The sequence below is a fragment of the Solanum stenotomum genome, chromosome 6 (assembly GCF_019186545.1).
Source record: "Solanum stenotomum isolate F172 chromosome 6, ASM1918654v1, whole genome shotgun sequence".
NCBI lineage: Eukaryota > Viridiplantae > Streptophyta > Magnoliopsida > Solanales > Solanaceae > Solanum > Solanum stenotomum.
In genome coordinates, this window is record NC_064287.1 from 16,682,729 (window position 1) to 16,701,094 (window position 18,366).

The 18,366-nt window shown below is 33.2% G+C and overlaps 1 protein-coding gene across 2 annotated transcripts in view; it reads right to left on the reverse strand.

The window, feature by feature from the left end:
• LOC125869194 (uncharacterized) overlaps positions 1-5,164 on the reverse strand; it is a 78,373-nt gene extending 73,209 nt beyond the window's left edge. The window contains exons 1-6 of one of the 2 annotated variants that reach the window (XM_049549757.1): positions 5,021-5,164; positions 4,647-4,880; positions 2,922-2,981; positions 2,747-2,839; positions 1,889-2,117; positions 758-864 (exon numbers count right to left, since the gene is read on the reverse strand). In XM_049549757.1, the coding sequence (XP_049405714.1) occupies positions 758-864; positions 1,889-2,117; positions 2,747-2,839; positions 2,922-2,981; positions 4,647-4,880; positions 5,021-5,026 (729 nt within the window). In that variant the 5' untranslated portion in view covers positions 5,027-5,164. Of the gene's footprint in view, positions 1-757; positions 865-1,888; positions 2,118-2,746; positions 2,840-2,921; positions 2,982-4,646; positions 4,887-5,020 lie in introns of those variants that run through there. The other variant, XM_049549758.1, reaches the window with a different exon arrangement.
• Positions 5,165-18,366: the final 13,202 nt, after the last annotated feature.

An 18,366-nucleotide genomic window follows, 5' to 3' on the forward strand; every position in this document is an offset into this window, starting at 1 on the left:
ACCTATCCCATTTTGGAACTGTTCAAATTTTGAACATTGATGTGATGTTATCTCTCTTAGACCTATTTTCAGCCATTACATTAATATTTTATTATGTTGCATATATACAAGTTAAATTACCATTTTAAACTATGTGTCCCGTTTAATGTCATCATATAAAATGAGACAGAGGAAGTAATGATCTGTGAGTTAACAGTAATCAGTCGTTTATACGAAATCATCTCTATTTGATGACTCAAAAACTATTGTGTAATGATTAATATCTCTTTAGAGTGAGTGAATATTTTCAATAATTTTCTTCGGACAAACTCTGTCCTTTGCCTCCTGCAGAAACTATATTGTTACTTCAAATTGCATTTCGCAGCATGCCTTTATCCCTTCAGGTAAATAACAAAAATACAGCTGAATATCGTATAATCTGATTTTGATGTGTTTAATTTAAATATGTAAAACATCTCAATTACTTCCAGCACAGAACAGTGAACCATCCCCCCTACTCCTTTACGAGAAGGAAAGAGACAACAGGGAACAATAAATTGGACTAGCTTATCAGGAAAAAGATGAAAATGTGAAATCATATGAAATAGATTGTTTAAGAGAAGCAATCAGTATTCATCAAAAAGGAGAAGCTAGATATACAAAGGAAGGGATTCTTTCAATCCAAATGTAAAATGATGTTTGTACGGGGGGGGGGGGGGGTGTTCAATGAAAATGTATAAAGGAGCAGACAATAAGATAGATAGATTTGTGGACAAACCGTATCTAGAATGCCAAACATGATTTCATACAACTTCTGTGATATCTCAGGGCTGCTAGAAGGTGCGTATGTAAGAGCCTTTAGTGCTTGAAGACGTCGTGCATGAACTTCAAAAGGACAAAGGAGCATCACCAACTTCATCCAGTTAAACAAAAAGACAACCATATGAAACAATTTATCTAATTAATAAAGTTCTGCTTGTAATGTCCCTAAGAATGATATATAGAAGTTAACTTCACGTGTGAGAAAAGACAACCATATGAAAAAAATTTATCTAATTACTAAAGTTCTGCTTGTAATGGCCCTAAGAATGATATATAGAAGTTGACACCAAGTGTGAGAAATTCCTGTCAACCCAACAGATCTTAGAGAATGAGTTGGTTCATAACGTATAGATCTGCTTTAGTAGCAGCAAGACTCAAAGCAAATAATGGCATGTACGGATGGAAGTGCATGGCAAAAATTTTGACAATTAAGTTGACAGCACAGCAACTATATTTCTGGAGGGAGCATATTCGGTTTACAAGAATTCACTCTTCACCTTTAAATAATTTTGAGGAGGATTCAAAAGGTTGCATTCAAGCAATGCAACAAACTAAAAGAATCAGTAAGTCAAACATCGAGAAAAAATGTTGCTTCTTACATCTCAGGTGGTTGCATCCTATTTATGTGGCCCTAAAAATCAGTAGGTCAAACATCAAGAAATAGGGTGGTTATCAATTCCACCTTTGGATTGATGGGAAAGATTGTTAGAAGAGAGAGGATGTGGCTCCTCTAGCACTTATGTGAACTGTTTGAAGGGAGAGAAATATGAGAGCTTTAGAAGGAGCAGAGAATGATTTGCACAATTGATGAGCAGAATCTTATCCCTTAACGCTTTTTTGTACACCACGTAATTCTTATTTGTAGATAATATTGGGTGACTTCTGTAGAACACCATATCATTTTATAAGTTATTCTACTTTTTGGTATACTACTGTTTACAGATGGTTTAGCACCCTTCATTCATTAAATTGTATTACTTCATAAAAAAAAATAAGAAATAGTGATATGATGATTGTTTTAGAAAGAAGAACTATAAAACATAGAAATTGCAACTCAGAATAAGTGAATAATAGTAGTAGACTTTACACTCAACATCTTCATTTAAGGCCTCTGATGTTAACCGATCTACTATTCTAGGTACCACATCAGCTCTTGTCACCCCTCCAACTGCATCAATATCAGCTAAAGCATCCCAGTTTGGTGTAGGAATCCCACCACCTGAGCTTACACCTTGCGAACCACTATCTGAGAGAATTCGGGCCAAGTAATAATAGACATAACGTAGAACAGTTCGATCCTCGCACTGTTGATCAAGCTGTGATGTAATGAAAGAAAGAGAAGAGTGGGTAAATTTTTCATTAAGCTTAACAGATATATAAAAGCACATTCTGTCCAGCATAAGAATACATAAGGAAGCTCTAAGATGTGAATACTGATCCAGAGTCTGCTTAAGGAAGCTCTAAGATATTTTTAAAAATAAATCACTTCTTTCCTAAAGTAGAATAATCTACAATCTTCTCCAAATAAAAGGAAAAGAACATTTTCAGAGTGGTAAACTCCTACAACTACCAAATCCTTCACCACAGACAAATTGTTTTTTGAAGAACAGACAACAGACAAATTTTTGGGTTAAATTTATGCATACCTTCTTGAATCAAAGGCAATGCTAAAGACGAAACAAGACAAATAAGTAGTCAAAATGCACATTTACATCAGATAGTCAAAGTTTTCAAGACACATTAAGCATTCAAGCTCTAAATACATATCACAGCTCGACTATTCAACCATTTCATGTAAATAAAAGTCAGTAATACTCAATGTATGCCCTCTTCTGGTATTATTCTCTAGTTTTGCAAACTTAAAAGTTCTTTCTAGTTTTTCTTTATCTGGTAAGAAATAGCAAATGAATTGCAGAAATGGGATTAAAAAGGTCATAAGCAATACCATAAGAAGAGATGGTGCTAGAGAAGGATCAACAGAATTGTATACTGCCAGTTTGGGGAAAACATGATGAACCAATTGCCTCTGAGAACTTTTCTGCAATTAATCACAAACAAAAAGAGAAAAATTAAAGAAAGAATTTTCCAGAGGAAAGTACAAAGTGAGAAAGCTAATGTACTTGATCAGATGTGGCTGCTAGCTCGTGGATGCTCCTTGCAAGTTGTGCATAAGAAACTGGCTGTACAAAAAAAGCCAAGCAAATTGAATCAGGTACACTAGAAAGGCACACAAAAGATCAGAGATATTCAAACAACTTTTGGTCAAAGACAATATGTCCCATTACCTTAAAAATATACACCATTTAGGTTAGCTAGGTCTAGTCCTATAATATAAATTACCAAAAGCTGGAAGGGACATTTTTCCTTCTATAACACCAACGAAGGGGTAGAACTATTACATGAGTATAGCCGCAATAAGATTGTGCATTGTGCGCAATGGAGGTTTACAAGAAAAATTATGAACGAGGATGAAGTATGCTAGAAAGTAGAAATATTCATTTATATTATCCTCTTGAACAAATGTGCAGTTGCAAGCAGGTTATAACTGCACTCAATTTGATAATGCTGAAGAGTTATACTATAGATCAAAAAGATAAAGGTTATAAATTGGTGAGAGTAAGTGCACCGGAAACATTTGTGGAGGGTGAGCTTCTAAAACTGTTCATCAGTCCTTCGAGGTAGATAACTCTAGCCTCGAAGAGTCTGAGCATGTTAGGGATTGTTGTTTGTATTATATTTCAAGTGCTTCTGAAGCTCTTTGTATTATATTTCAAGTGCTTCCGGAGCTCTTTTTCTCCTGGTAGTACTCTTGATGGATTTCTTGGCATCCAATTTTCCGAGGTTATTTCCTATATTCTAGCCTATCATGTGAATATCGACTTTGATGGAGAAGGACATGAATCTACTGTGACCAAGACAGGTCTCGCTTGGGAACCCTTTCCACTGGTGCAAGCCGACACAGTGATTCTTTCCCTTTCATCAGGAATTTATGCTGAAGAAGAATGGACTGAAAGGGGCATTGCAGATACCGTTACCATTTTGATAAGCTATCTGGTGGCTTATGTATGCATTACGTTGGGTGATAAATCCATGCTTATCCTCTTCTTTAACTTGTTACTGTTAAATGCCCTTTTACACAAACCGTGGGCAGGAGTTAACATTGTTAATGTTGCAATGAATTCACAGACTAACACATTGACAAATGCTGTAGGCCTCTTTGGTAATGGACAAGAGTAAATTGACGGTAAGGGCCAAATATTTTCAATAATTGGAGCTAAGCAGTCTCTCTGTGAGCTTGTGACTATGAAGATTGTGGGAATTGCTGAGTAGGAAATAAAAAACACATACCAATGAACCCAATGTACAGACTAATAAAAACTACTTATCTTAATTCACAAACCAATCAAGCAGAGGCCGACCATCTTGAACTAAGGTTTAGACACAACTGATCAAGTTGGGTACCGAAGAAGTATAATGAATCTAACTGATCTCAATTGATACCACGTTCAAGTTAACTAATCTAATATGATTTTCCACGTAATAACAACTAACTAGACATTGGAAGTCAAATCGAGATTTTCCAGCTCAATAATGCAAATAAGTCTTTGCCTTCTCACAAACACTTTCTCAAACATCTGGCTTGTGTTAGAAATGTATATAAACGAATTTAAAGATTGGTAATGGGATACCAATTGAACTGAAAGTGCAACAGTAAAAGATGTAAAAAATTGACAACAAAAGTTCATAGCTTGATTTCAAATTAGCCAGTGTCAGAGACAGACAATTTTGTGATTCGAAATAATAGTATAGCATTTAGAGCCATAAAACAATATGTAAAAATTCACCTTTTTCTTTTGCTTCTGAGGCATAATGTTGGCACGAACAGCCTTAGCAGCAGAAATAGTATCACTTTGGATCTGCATCAATGTTCCCTTCTTCTTCCGATCTGTGGATGCGGAAGGCGGCGGCGGCGTCTGTTGAGGCATTATCGGCGGTGGAGCAGTCGTCGACTGTGATGAAGTTGAGGTGGATGATGGGTCTGATGTTATCAGATCCATTAGTGTCGTCCCCGACGAATCCTGCATCATTTACAAAACGAGAAAAAAGAGAAGCAAAATTTAGAGTTGGAAAGAGCACATATATATCATACATGAAAAAATTTGTGATCAGCTTTGGATGGGAGAAGATGAAATGTGAAATCGAAGAGTGAGATCAGTACTGCCATGACTGGGTTTTGATTGAAGTGAATGAAGCAGACGCAGACACTAAAAATTATGAAGATGCACGTTGATTTGATGAAGAAGAGAAAACTCTCTAAATTCTTTCTTGTACTTTGGAGAAGGTCACTCGCCAAGCTCTTTAATTGGAAAATACACCCAAATACCTCTTAGATGCTTTATTTTTTTAAAAAAAAAAGATTAATAATAATTAGAACAAAGGTAAAGCTTTGTTTTCATCTAGAGTATTGCAAAAATCCATTTTTAATTGATAAATCCCAAAAGTCAAATTCTATTTTCTTTTTCTTTTTTGGTTTATTATTGTTATTCAAGCACGAATGATTTTTAGGGGGGAGATAGTATAACACTTCAAATTTTTGGACTATAATTTGAATCGTTTCACATATGAAATTAGATCTAAAACTAATGAACTTTATTGTGCTAAATGTAAAGGTCAAATTTCAGTGTGGAAAGTGTAATTGATGTAAAATAAGTTCACAAGGAAAGTATAGCATAAAGTTAAGATAAAAGCTTCTTCCAATTAAGTTTTTGTATAAGTGCATACTAGGGTAAACTTCAAACAAACACCAGTCTGGAATTATAAAGTATGTAGTGGTAAATTATATACACAATTGAAGTTCTTCCATCTTAATTTTCATAGCATCATACCATTGTCAATCTGAGCTTTATAGAAAAAGTTATGTACATTTTATGAAAGAGTTAATTGTGATGCTCGTCCACAGGCTTGCGAGTAGACTAACGTTTCAAGGCAATATTGCGGTAGTCCTTTTTGGTTGCTTTCTCCCTTTTCCTTAGTCTTTCCTCGATTGCAGAGTTGTGTTTTTGCTCGTTCGATCTTTTTGGACTTGTCAACTTCTTGGGTTCGAGAGTTTGGTTATGGCTAGCCAAAATCTAGTGGTGTGATCCCTGGTTGTTCCTTGTTATTGGTTATTTGATGTTGTGTTGATAACTCTCAAGGCAGTGTATGATTTAGAGTTAGAAATGTGGTGTTCGTCGGTGGCTTCAGGCCTAAGCTTTGTTGGAAAATGAAAATTTTCTTTGAAGGCTCATCTTCAGGACGGGGTCAAAGTAATTCGTGCGATCTATGAGTTGGTTATAGTTCAGGATGTGTGATTGACTTTTATCATGCTTTGTAGCTTGTGTGGTTCGTGACACGAGTTGGTATCCTTGGGCCACTACTATCCAGTTGATATGCCGCCTAATGGCCTGGTTTTCCTTAGATTAGGATGGTCGGTTGAGATCCTTTATGGCAGAGTAACTTGTGGACTAGTGGTGTCGATATTTCAAAAGTTCATTTGCTTGGAGTAGGTCCTTAGAGCTAGGCTCAGTGCAAAATTTCCGTTCGCAGGATGGGTATCCTTTGAATCGGCGTAGTTGGCTTCAGAAAGTTGTGTTTCAGCTGGATTTGTTGGTCTTTGAGAGCCAAAGGTGGATTTTGGGCTGAGTTCCTTGTTTTGACGGTTGTTTTCTCGATGTTCTTATGGAGCTTATTTTCCTTCCGAGGGTTGAGTTGTGTGGGTTTGTAGAGGGGATTCAGGAGGTGCAGATGATGTTTAGAACGACTAAGGACCAATAGAAAGCTCTTGATGATTAGAAAGTGTTAGATGTGGACCATAAGGTTAGTTATTTTTATTTGGGAGTTGGGTTGCACCTGCCATGGTCCTATGATTGCTCTATTATGTGGTTTTGGTGTGATGCTGGTCTACTCAGATGAATCAGGTGCTTTCAGTTAGGTTAGAGTTGGAGCCCAAAATGGATTTGGAGGAGTTTTAGAGTTTTCAATTGAATTTGAGGATTTTCTGCTTAGCTTGAGTTATGTGATGACGTTGTTCAATCTAAAGGGGTGTCTAAGGGTCTAGCGGAGCATATAGACTCAGTATCCTCGTCTTTTGTGCCTTTAGGTTGTGTCTATCCTTCTACTTTCGCGAACCAAAGTCCTTTTAGTAGTGGATATTGTAATGACCCTCCAAGTCATTTTCTTTGTTTTCCAATCTTTTTAGCGTTTAGAGCTTTTCTATAGTGACCCAAGTCATTTATCACTTGCTGGGATAGACAGTTCGGTTGCTAGGTCATTCGTTTAGATTATGTGCAAGTTTCCGTATTTTGGAGCCTTTGAAACTTAACAGTTGACTTCAGTAAAAATTGTAAGAAGTCGACCTCAGAATGCAATTTTAACGGTTTCATCAACGCTGGAAGGGCCATTTTAGGGTAGGGGAAAGGTTGGTTTGGGCTCCGAGACTTCTGGTTTGAGTTTGTGTCATTAGGCGTTTTCACTTTGAAAATTAAGCCAAGGGTTGGCTTTGGTCAATATTCTTGGTAAACGTGCTCAAATGAGAACTATGCCAACGCGGTTAGCTCTAGAATATCGAGTTTTGTCTAGAACGACCTTTCATGTGGTTTCCTAAGCATCCGATCTCATTTTGAGCCTTTTTGTGGTTTTTAGATTAAGACGAAACTTGGGTGTGGGACCCACTTTCCATCGAAACAACCTCCAATGGAAGTTTCAATGGTTTCGTTAAGTCTAGAATGTTGAATTCGATGGGGTAGAATATTTTGTTTGCACTCATGAGGTTCCAAACGAATCTTGGACACTCGGTTAGAGAATTCAGAGTTTGAGCAAATCACCTGAAATACTGATATCTAGTGCAAGCTTTTAGCAACTAGAATTTAGGCCTTTAGCGACCAGAATTGACTTTTAGCGACTAGTTTTGGGTATTAAAATCCCCAAAATTCAGCTTTAGCCCTCATTCTTTAAAATGCGATTTCTTGAGCTCGAGAGCTCTGATTGAGGAGAGTCAAATTTATGGAGGTCCATGTTTATTGTGGCTATGCATTGGAGTTTTTGGGAGGTGTCGAGGGCTCTCCATTCAAGGTATATTCTACCCCAAAAGGGTTGGTAACTCATTTTTGGTTTTTTCAATTTGTGTTTTATTGCATATTGTGGTTTAGGCTATTTATTCGGGCATGGAATTGAGCCTTGTTTCGGGACACAAGTTCGGTTAGTCGATTAGGACCTTTAGACAGACAATTTTAGGATTTCTGGCATGGGTCACATATTTCCGTTTTGACCTTATTTTTGGGTCCATTTCCGATTATTATGAATTTAGTGCCTAAACGTCTATAATGACGTCATGATTGATAATTTGATAGTTTGGCAGTGTTTAGAGGCGTTTCGGGAGTGGATAGCTCATGTGTGATGGATTTGGAATACTCGTCGACTTTGAGGTAGACTTCGATCTACTTTCTTGATTTAGTTTCTCAGATAATGCCTAGTATAGATTTCATGTATTTTTGGATTGTTATTGTTGGGTATTTACATTTCCCCTTATTATTCCATCTTTTCTTGATTCCATATGAGCCTTGGGTTCATTGTGGGTATTGGGATCCTTAGTTTAGGCCTGCAACTTCACTTGTGGTGTAGATGATCTTGTTTACCCATGGTACTTTATTGCCTTAGAGTGGGTTGGATCTTAAATGCTTTAGATTATATTTTACCGCTCTCATAGTTATTATTTGCTCCTTATAGGGCTTGTATTAGGTTGTTCTCTTGGTGTTGGTACTTGTGACCTTGGTGGCTCGTCGTAACCGTGGGTTGGTTTCAGTTTTATTGATTTGAGACCGCTTCTTTGGTTTCTTCGCTTGTCATTTAGCGATAGACATGTTATACTCTTATTGATCTTGGTTATATTGTTGGGCCTGAGGTTGTATGCAAGGACCAGTTGGATCCCAAGTTAGTACTCTCCACTTTGGTAGTGTGGTTCCTGTATAATTATTTGATTTTGAGTGTCTTACTTGAATGCTGGTGATGGAATATATTGCATTGTTTTCTTATTCTCACAGATTTTGTGGTATGATCCCGACCATGCATTGACATATTTATCATTCATGATGAGATACTATTTTACTCGATTTTATTCTAAATTGTTTTAAAGGGATTCGTACCACCTGGGTCACCTGACTTACTAATTTTTTAGATTACGAGGCATTAGGGACATGCTCCTTTTTCTACTTGAGATATTAGAGGCATTTGGGATGTGCTCAGTTTTTACTTGACTAGTCGGCGCGTCGACGCCCTTTCTTGCATGCTTTTGGTGTTGCTGGCGCCCTGGGAAGTTTATTGGCTTGATAGGCAGCCCCATTAGTGGTTACTCATGGCGAGGCTATTACTTCTGGTTTGAGGCTGATGCTCACGGTTCGAGGTTGTTACTTTCGATTCGAGGCTGATGCTTACGGTTTGAGATTGTTACCTCTGGTTAAAGGTTAGGATGGTTACTGATGGTTCTGCTCACCCTGCATTCATATGCCTTGTCTATCACCAGTATACTTGTTTGTTGATTTCACCCTCCGATTTATGGGGTCCATTTGGGTTATGTTTGTTGTTTGTAACTTCTTGTCACGACCCAAGCCTAGGGCCTAGACGTGACTGGCGAATGGGGAACCCGAAGGAACCCCAAACAAGCCTCATAGCGTATCATTACACATCCTTGGTCGCGGAAGCAATTAAAATGACCATAAGCGATAAGCATAATCAAGGGGAAATCGGGACTAAGGGAGCAAGACACAAAAAAAAAGGGAGTGATACATAAATACCATAGATGAGTCAAGCTCAAGCATAATACACAACTTGTCCAACACCACCTCTAAACATGGGTACTTAGCGGGGGCCAAGACAAACTACCGGGCTCACCCTCATAGTTAATACATAACAAAAAAAGGAAAAAGTCTTAAACATAGCAAAAGATCATGAGCAACATCCCCGGAATGGAGGACTCACCAATAACCTTGATAGGAAATCGTATTAGCCACGCGGAGGAGGATGGTCAAGCGGTGCTCCGGTCCCTACATGGTGACATCATGTAGGCATAGAGTATGCATTAGTACGTTTGAATGTACTAAGTATATGGGATGCAATGCAATGCTACAATAGATGGACATCATAGGAAAAATGCATAATCATACCCGATAGATAGCACATTAGAGAAATGATATGTATAATGATGCTTACATAAAAATCATATTTAGTGGGACGTAGTACATGTGTGGTGAGTGACCATCAATATAGTATTTCCAAGGCCTACCACCCCCTTGGAGAGGCGAAAGAGGTACAAACCCCTCAATGTGGTTACCCGGGCCTACCACCCCCCGAGCTAGGGACCAAGGTACAAACCCCTCGATATGGTTATACGGGCCTACTACCCCCCGTACTAGGCAACCAAGGTACCAACCCCTCGATACGGTTATACGGGCCTACTACCCCCCGTACTAGGCTTGGTCGACTCACAACACTATATAGAGAAAATCATATACATGTATCCCTTTCATCATCATTTCAATAATTATATAATCATCCGACTCATAGGATGTACATTGGACCTTCCATTTCCTATGAATTCTATAAATGACATTTTATCAAACACATGGTGGGCTATTGTTCATGTAGATAAAATCATGTCTTTCAAGAGTACTAAGTCCAACCAATTCCGAAATACATATAAATCAGCCCACCAACAACATACATATATATATCAACCTTCATAATTTGATCATGGAAGCATGAAAACCATAAACATCACATAATAATTCCATTTCATGATAATATGCAAAAATAGACCATAATAGAATGTGTAGTAGTAATTCCATAATTCAAGAGTTCATAAATGATCATAAGGACCCATAAACTTGAAGTAAAATAGAGGATAAATGGTTGGACTTGTGGAAAGGAAGGTTTCCACAATCAACCCACATACCTCAACTTTGGAGAATCCTTGATGAAGATTGGAATGGAGAATTGATGCTTGAGATTGAGTCTTGAATCCGGAATTAGAACTTGAGATGTTTGAATTTGGTTGAAGATCTTGGTGGAATTTTGGAGAGGGATTAGTGAGTGTTTTTGAGTGTTTTGAAGCTAGAAAGAAATATAACTAAGTATGGGACATATCCTCTTTTATAAAAGAAAAACGTCTCCAGCCCGCTACAGTAACGTAGCTCACTGGAATTTGCAATTCTGCCTGAACAGGTTTTACGAAAATGGTCATAACTCCTTCATCCTAACTCGAAATGAGGTGAAACCAATTGCATTGGAAAGATAACTCGAAGGGCTTTAATTTAATAGGTAGTGTCCCTTCCAATTCCTTGTGTGCTAAGAGATATGCCTCTTTAAAGTTGACCCTCCAAATCGCATTTTTTGCGATTTTCGAATTTTGATACGGTTGCTCTAAAATTCGGGTTAGACCCATTTCCCACTCAATTTGACCCCCTGAATAAGAATATGAAGTTGAATTTCTGAAAACATGCACGGATTTTGAGATATATGGAAATTACAATTATAGGTGTTTCCGAAGCACATTTTCGGGCATTTTTGGGGTCATTTCACTTCTGGACTTTTGGGTTTTGGTTAGGTTATTGTTTTACTATATTATGTTCTCTGTTATTGTTTCACTGTTAGCTGATAGTCTTGGACTGTAAAATTGTGGTTGTGGGTCCTCTTGATCCTGGGTAGTTGACTTGGTATCTTAGTTGCTTCTGATTAGGTTGTTGGCTTGACTCAGATTCTTACCCATTGTTTCCTGTTTCTATTCCTTTTTCCTTATCTATGTTCGTTTCTATTGTTTAGTTACTTGTGCGATGCTTTCCTCATTACTTGTTATTTATGTTTGTGTTACTTTTGAGCTCAGTTGTTTGTTGTCTACTGTATACTGATTTTGGTACTCATACTACACTTCTGTTCCCTATAGATTACAGTTGAGTTATTGTTGTTGATTTGGAGTCGTGCAGAGCAACTTGGAATTTTGGAGATTAGGGTGAGGTTCTGATGTTTGGAGCTACTAGTTTCCGTCTATTTTTGCTAGGCTTAGTCCTCATATTGTATTCAGATATAGCCTATACTTGTCTTGTATTTATGAAAGTCTTGTACTCCTATTTTGGATTAGATTCTCAACTATTGACTAATGTTAGGTCTTGGGATGATTCCTACATTGTTTTTGTTGATTATCATTTATCTGCTTTGTTCTAAGCTCTTACTTCATGTTGTTGTCTTTCACTTGGTAGTCCGTTGCTTATGGCTCTGGGATAAGGGTTAGGCTTACCTACTGGTGAGGTGTGGTAGGTGTCATCATGACCTGAGAAATTAGGTCATGACAAGTGGACTTTTTGACTTTTTATTGAGTTAATTATTAGAGCATGTTAGGCATTATTGTTGGGAGCCCAAAAGTGCATTTTTTTTTAGCAATAAGTGCTTTTTTTTAAAAAAAAAAAGCTAGTGTTTGGCAAACCCTCAAGAGTGCTTTTAAATAGAAGCAGAATCAATTTTTCTGTTGTTAGGAAGAAGCTAAAAATTTATGCTTCTTAAAAAAAGCAGAAGCAGAAAATTATTTTTTTGAAGATTAAAATATCCCTTACATATTTACATATTTATCAATATATCTCTTATTAATTAATTAACATATTTCATAAGATTTGTTAAGTTTCCTTCGAGAATTTTATTTTTTATTTTTATATGATAAACTTTTTATTTTATTTATGTTTATATATTATTATTTATATTTTATTTATTATTTAACGTATTATTAGAAATAGGTAATAATAATACTTTTTAGGATTAAAAAAGAGAAAAAAGTAATAATTAAAGATTTCAGTCCTCCCAAAAATTAAAAAAATATTTTCTTAATTTACTTATTGTTTTGTTTTAATTATATATATATATATATATTAACTTTAGAGGATTATGACAAAAAAAATAACAGCTAAAGATTGAATCCAAAAAGTTAGGTAACAAATAACAAAAAGATTCTTCTCAATATTTTTCAACAATACTTTTGCTAGATTTTTAAAAATAATAATTAAAGATATTCAACTCCCCTAAAAAGGTAATAAAAAAAAAATTCCTTTTCGTAGTTTAAATAATCTTAAAAGCATATTGATACTTGCCCTTTTTCGTAATTTGACTCTCAAAAGCATTTTTTTTAAAAATAGCCAAACACAAATTGCTTATCAAAAATACTTTTTCAAATGAATTTGCCAAACACAGATTGCTTTTTTTGAAAAGCACTTTCTAGAAAAGCTATTTAAAAAAAAAAACACTTCTAGAAATAAGCAGTTTTTAGCAACAATGCTAAACAGGCTCTAAACCTCGTATGCCATAGTATGATTGGGAATAATGAAAATTGGTGAAGGGATTCATATAAGAATTATGCATTGTAAATTGATGATGTGATCTTGCTAAACAACTAAGGTTAAAATGAGAATTTCGTTGATCTGTATGACTTGGTTCTATTGTGGGCAACTAGCCAAATGAAATAATTCACTCGATGATATTCTTTGTGTAACAACTCGAATTTTGGAAAAGAAAGAAAAGGACTTTTGGGCTGCAGTCTGGTTCTACGAGACATCGTATGCCATAGTATGATTGAGAGTAATGAGAATTGGTGAAGAGATTCATATAAGAATTATGCATTGTAAATTGATGATGTGATCTTGCTAAACAACTAAGGTTAAATGAGAATTTCGTTGATCTGTATGACGTGGTTCTATTGTGGGCAACTAGCCAAATGAAATAATTCACTCGATGATATTCTTTGTGTAACAACTCGAATTTTGGAAAAGAAAGAAAAGGACTTTTAGGCTGCAGTCTGGTTCTACGAGACCTCGTATGCCATAGTATGACTGAGAGTAATGAGGATTGGTGAAGAGATTCATATAGGAATTATGCAATGTAAATTGATGATGTGATCTTGCTAAACAACTAAGGTTAAAATGATAATTTTGTTGATCTGTATGCCTTGGTTCTATTGTGGGCAACTGACCAAATGAAATAATTCACTCGATGATATTCTTTGTGTAACACCTCGAATTTTGGAAAAGAAAGAAAATGACTTTTGGGCTGCAGTCTGATTCTACGAGTCTCATCTACGGACTGTAGAAGCTTATACGGGCCGTAAATGGCAACCGTAGGAAGTGGAAAACAATTTTTTAAAACTAAGTCCCAGTACATCCTTTATGGTTCACTAGAAAGGCATGTCGTTCATTGTACGAGTCGTAGATAGGTCTCCTAGGTGTGTTTCAGACTTAGTGAGATTTTAAGGGGTCAAGTTGGTTTCTACGGTCTATGGTCCGTAGGAAGACCCAAGAGATGTGGACAAGTGTTAACACCCAATTTTTGCCAACCTATTACCCTTTTTAAATTGTTATTTGATTAAATATGCATTTTAAAACATTTCTTTTTTTACGGGTTTAAAATTTTAATCAATTTGGTCCAAATAATTATATATTTTAGTCATAATTCACAATATCTTTTTAGTACTACATAAATTGAGAAAGAAGAAATGACCTCTATTATTTTAAAATGGCGTAAAAGTATTACAAATCATACAATAACAATTAACAATTTAAAATTTTAAAAGACTTTAATGCTTTATACTTATTCTATTTCCACTTTGGACAAAAATATCCTCCCAATATGCATATTTTTTTAAACAAAAAGTGGGACCCATTATTGATGTATTCAAGGATGCTTTGATAATTTTTCTATGATGAATTCATTTTGTTTGTTGTTTAATTTTTTTAAAATAATTGTATAAAATATTATAAATCACAATAATTATTTACTTAAATATTCAAAAGATATAAAAATATGTAAAAGATCTGATTAACTCTTCAAATTTTATCGGTGACACATAAATTGGACAAGTAAAATAATATATATTATTTGAAAATTACTTAGAAAGTACAATAATTTACAGTAATTAACAATAAAATATTTTAAAGACAAAAAAATTTGATTGAATCTCGAAATTTTATTAGTACCACATAAATTAAGAAAGAAGAAATAACCTTTATTATTTCAAAATTGCGTAAAAGATATTACAAATCATACAACAATAATTAGCAATTTAGAATGTTAAAAGACATATATTTTTTTTTACCATAGTTAACAATAATTAAAAATTTAAACTATATTAAATTAATATTAAAGTTTGATTAACTCTTTAATTTTGTCTTTGTCACATAAATTGAAACAAAAAATGATACATATTGGCCCTGTGCTAGCACAGGCTCCGATGTCTAGTATATATATATATATATATATATATAGGAGAGGTGATAGCGCCTACGTGTCAACGCCACAAAATAACAGTATTTAAAAAAAATAAAAATTACAAAATTATATTTGAAAAAAACAATAGATTTGTATTGGTAGTTTGTCATGGGGTTTTAATCTTTACTAGTATAAGTACCCGCGCGTTGCACGGATATTTTAAAATATAATAATTTTTTAATTTAAAAATAATTAATATATTATTATTCTTGAGTAACATAAGTACATGTGTAATCATATATTATGTTTTGTTTAAATAATAAACACTTGATACTAATAAATTATTATCCTAATATATAAAGATATGTTTCTCAAAGACACCAAATATTATTCAAACATTTTTCCTTTTCTAAGTAAAACGAAACGAAGATTTATAGCATATATGTTGTGTGCTTGCTTAATATTTATACTAATTAATTACATTTTAAATTCATAGATTAGATTTGAACCTACTATTAAAAATAATAACTCTACGATTAGGTAAAATTTTAATTATTGTCAAGCATATCGCAACCTCTTTAGCACACTCCTTTCTAATTCAATCCTGCAAAATAAAATAATTTTCATTTAATCAAATATAATTATACAAATTGAAAATTCGAGAGATGAAAAGAACATATAATTTAATAGTGACAGATTATATTTAGGATTTGATTTTAAAAAATTTAAACTAATTCTATAAAAATAATTAATATATTATTTTAAATTAATAGGATAAAGTAGAGAAGTTATAGATATGTATTCATAAAATTTGCATTACTTATCAAATTAAGAGAAAAAGTCCACCTATTATCATGTTTAAAGAAATATAATAATTCGTCATCTAATTGTTTTAGATCAAAGAAAAAAATATTCTCATAAAATTGTCCTTTTTGGTATAAAAATATATTCTTTGAATATAAATTTGTTTTAACAGTTACACATTTCTCCATTTCATTAGGATTTATATACCATACTTTTCAATTCATCATAAATTTTTTAAAATACAATAGGAAAATAAATAGTTGTGGGGAACTTGAGCAAAGGTGTGGGATACTTCAAAGTTCAAATACAAGAAGTTACTTTTAAATTTTAAAAATTGAATGACAAAAATATACAATTTTAAATCTGTTATATATATAATAATAATTATTTATTTAAAGTCAGAAGCAATATTTTTATGAAAAATAATATTTAAGGTCAGAAGTAATATTTTTATGAAAAATAATATGTACTGGTATATGAAATGAAAGAACTCTAAAATTTTGTATATACTATATTAAGGATATGACTAAAATAATGAGTATTTTTTTGTGGAACAATTTTGTAAGATTTTGTGAAATTAACTTATGCTCCTTGTGTTGTATTTGTTAAAACTCAACAAATTAATACGCATCAAAGAATAGCGTTGACAAAATAATTTTTTTTTAAAGTTATTGGAGAATCAATCAATAAAGAGTAAGATGTGTAAATATTTGTAATCTAGTACGTTTCAAAACTTATAAATTGTTACATCAAGTTATAACTGCACTTTTAAAAAGGGGTCATTATCTATATAGAAAGAGAGATTTTTATTTATTATTCACTATTTTATTTATGTAAGTTTATATATTAAGTCATAATTAATATAAATATATTTATTTAAAAAATGTGTGTTGTTCATAATCAAATAGTTGTACTTATGTATTGCACGTTTCACAATTAAAAAAAATTCATCTTTGTTTTTATAATTATTTGAGATAATAACATAATGAGTTGTAATTTTTTGTTTTCTTAGTCATGCACTAGTGTGTGCTTAAGCAAATTTCTAGGAAGAGTAAAGTAATATATGGATAAACTACTTCAGCTAGCGATGACAGTTGCAAACAATTATCTTTAGCACAAAATTTAAAAATTGACTGATTTCTACATGAGGTTATTTATTTGAAGATAAATATCAGAAAGAAAATGCCCCTATTTTGATGCTGACATATGACCTTTCCTTTCCTCTTCAAAATACAGATTCCTAATATTTAGTCATTTTGTTTCTTGAAATGAAAATTCAAGAATTTTTTGGTATGCTGACATGTGACACTATATATAAAGAATTCAAAATTTTTAAATAAATAAAAATTATTTAATTGTGTTGCTTCTCGTTTATTTAAATAAAGAATTTAGAGTTTTTAAAATTATAAATCATTCAATATTTTTAATATTATTTATTATTCAATAAAATTTAAATTTTAAATTTTTAGTTAACAATTTGAAAAATTTAATATAATTGCAAATCACAAATAATTAATTTTAATTAATAAGAATTATCGTTTTGTGGCACTGACACGTGTCGCTATCACCTCTCTCCTTAGTTTTTAGAGTTTGTGCAAAATTGGAATGTAATCGAAAGTTTTAAAATTGCTTGTATAAATTCTAATTGTGATTAAAAAAATTAATTTATTTTTATTTTTGTTTTTAGTGGGTGAATATTTTAAATATGATTCAAGACTTCAATTATATAGGTATACGTTATAAATTTCTTGCTTTAACAGAGTTTAAAATGTTTTTAGTTTTAAATTCAAATAGTCTTATCTCTATGTTTTTTTGTTGGAATTATTTACTTTTTCATTCTTTTTTTTTACTTTTGTTAATTCATTTTCAGAATGTAAATTATTTTTGCTAATTCAATTATAAAAGTGTAAAAAAAAAAAAGATACACATAATTAAACTATCAATTAAATAGTATAATAATTTCTAAAATCGAATGCAGCTGAAACCGATGGCGATACTCATAGCTTCATTGCAAATCCAAATTCTAATAAAGTTAAACCTGCATAATTGAAATCTGAAGTCAGAAGATTAAATAGAACAATTCAATAAAATATGTAGTGATAATTTTGTGTTGATATAATGAATTTTGTTAACCTATCAACACAGAATTTTCAACATAATCAAGTTGAAATGAAAGAAAATAACTTAAAGGAATTAATTGTGCAAAACTAAACGTTCCAAGAAGGAGCAAGATATATCAACAACAACATGGATGTCAAATGACATATCTAAAAATAAGAGTTCAAGTGAGATCGTACCAAATATGCGTGTAAATCTCTATTAAGCTTTTAGTCATTCTAAAGCAAGTTTTTCAGTTACTTTAAACCTGCAAAATTGAAATATAAAGTCAGAAGATTTAATAGAACAATTAAGGAAAATATGTAGTGATAATTTTTTGTCGATATAATGAATTTTGTTAACCTATCAACACGGAATTTTCAGCATAATCAA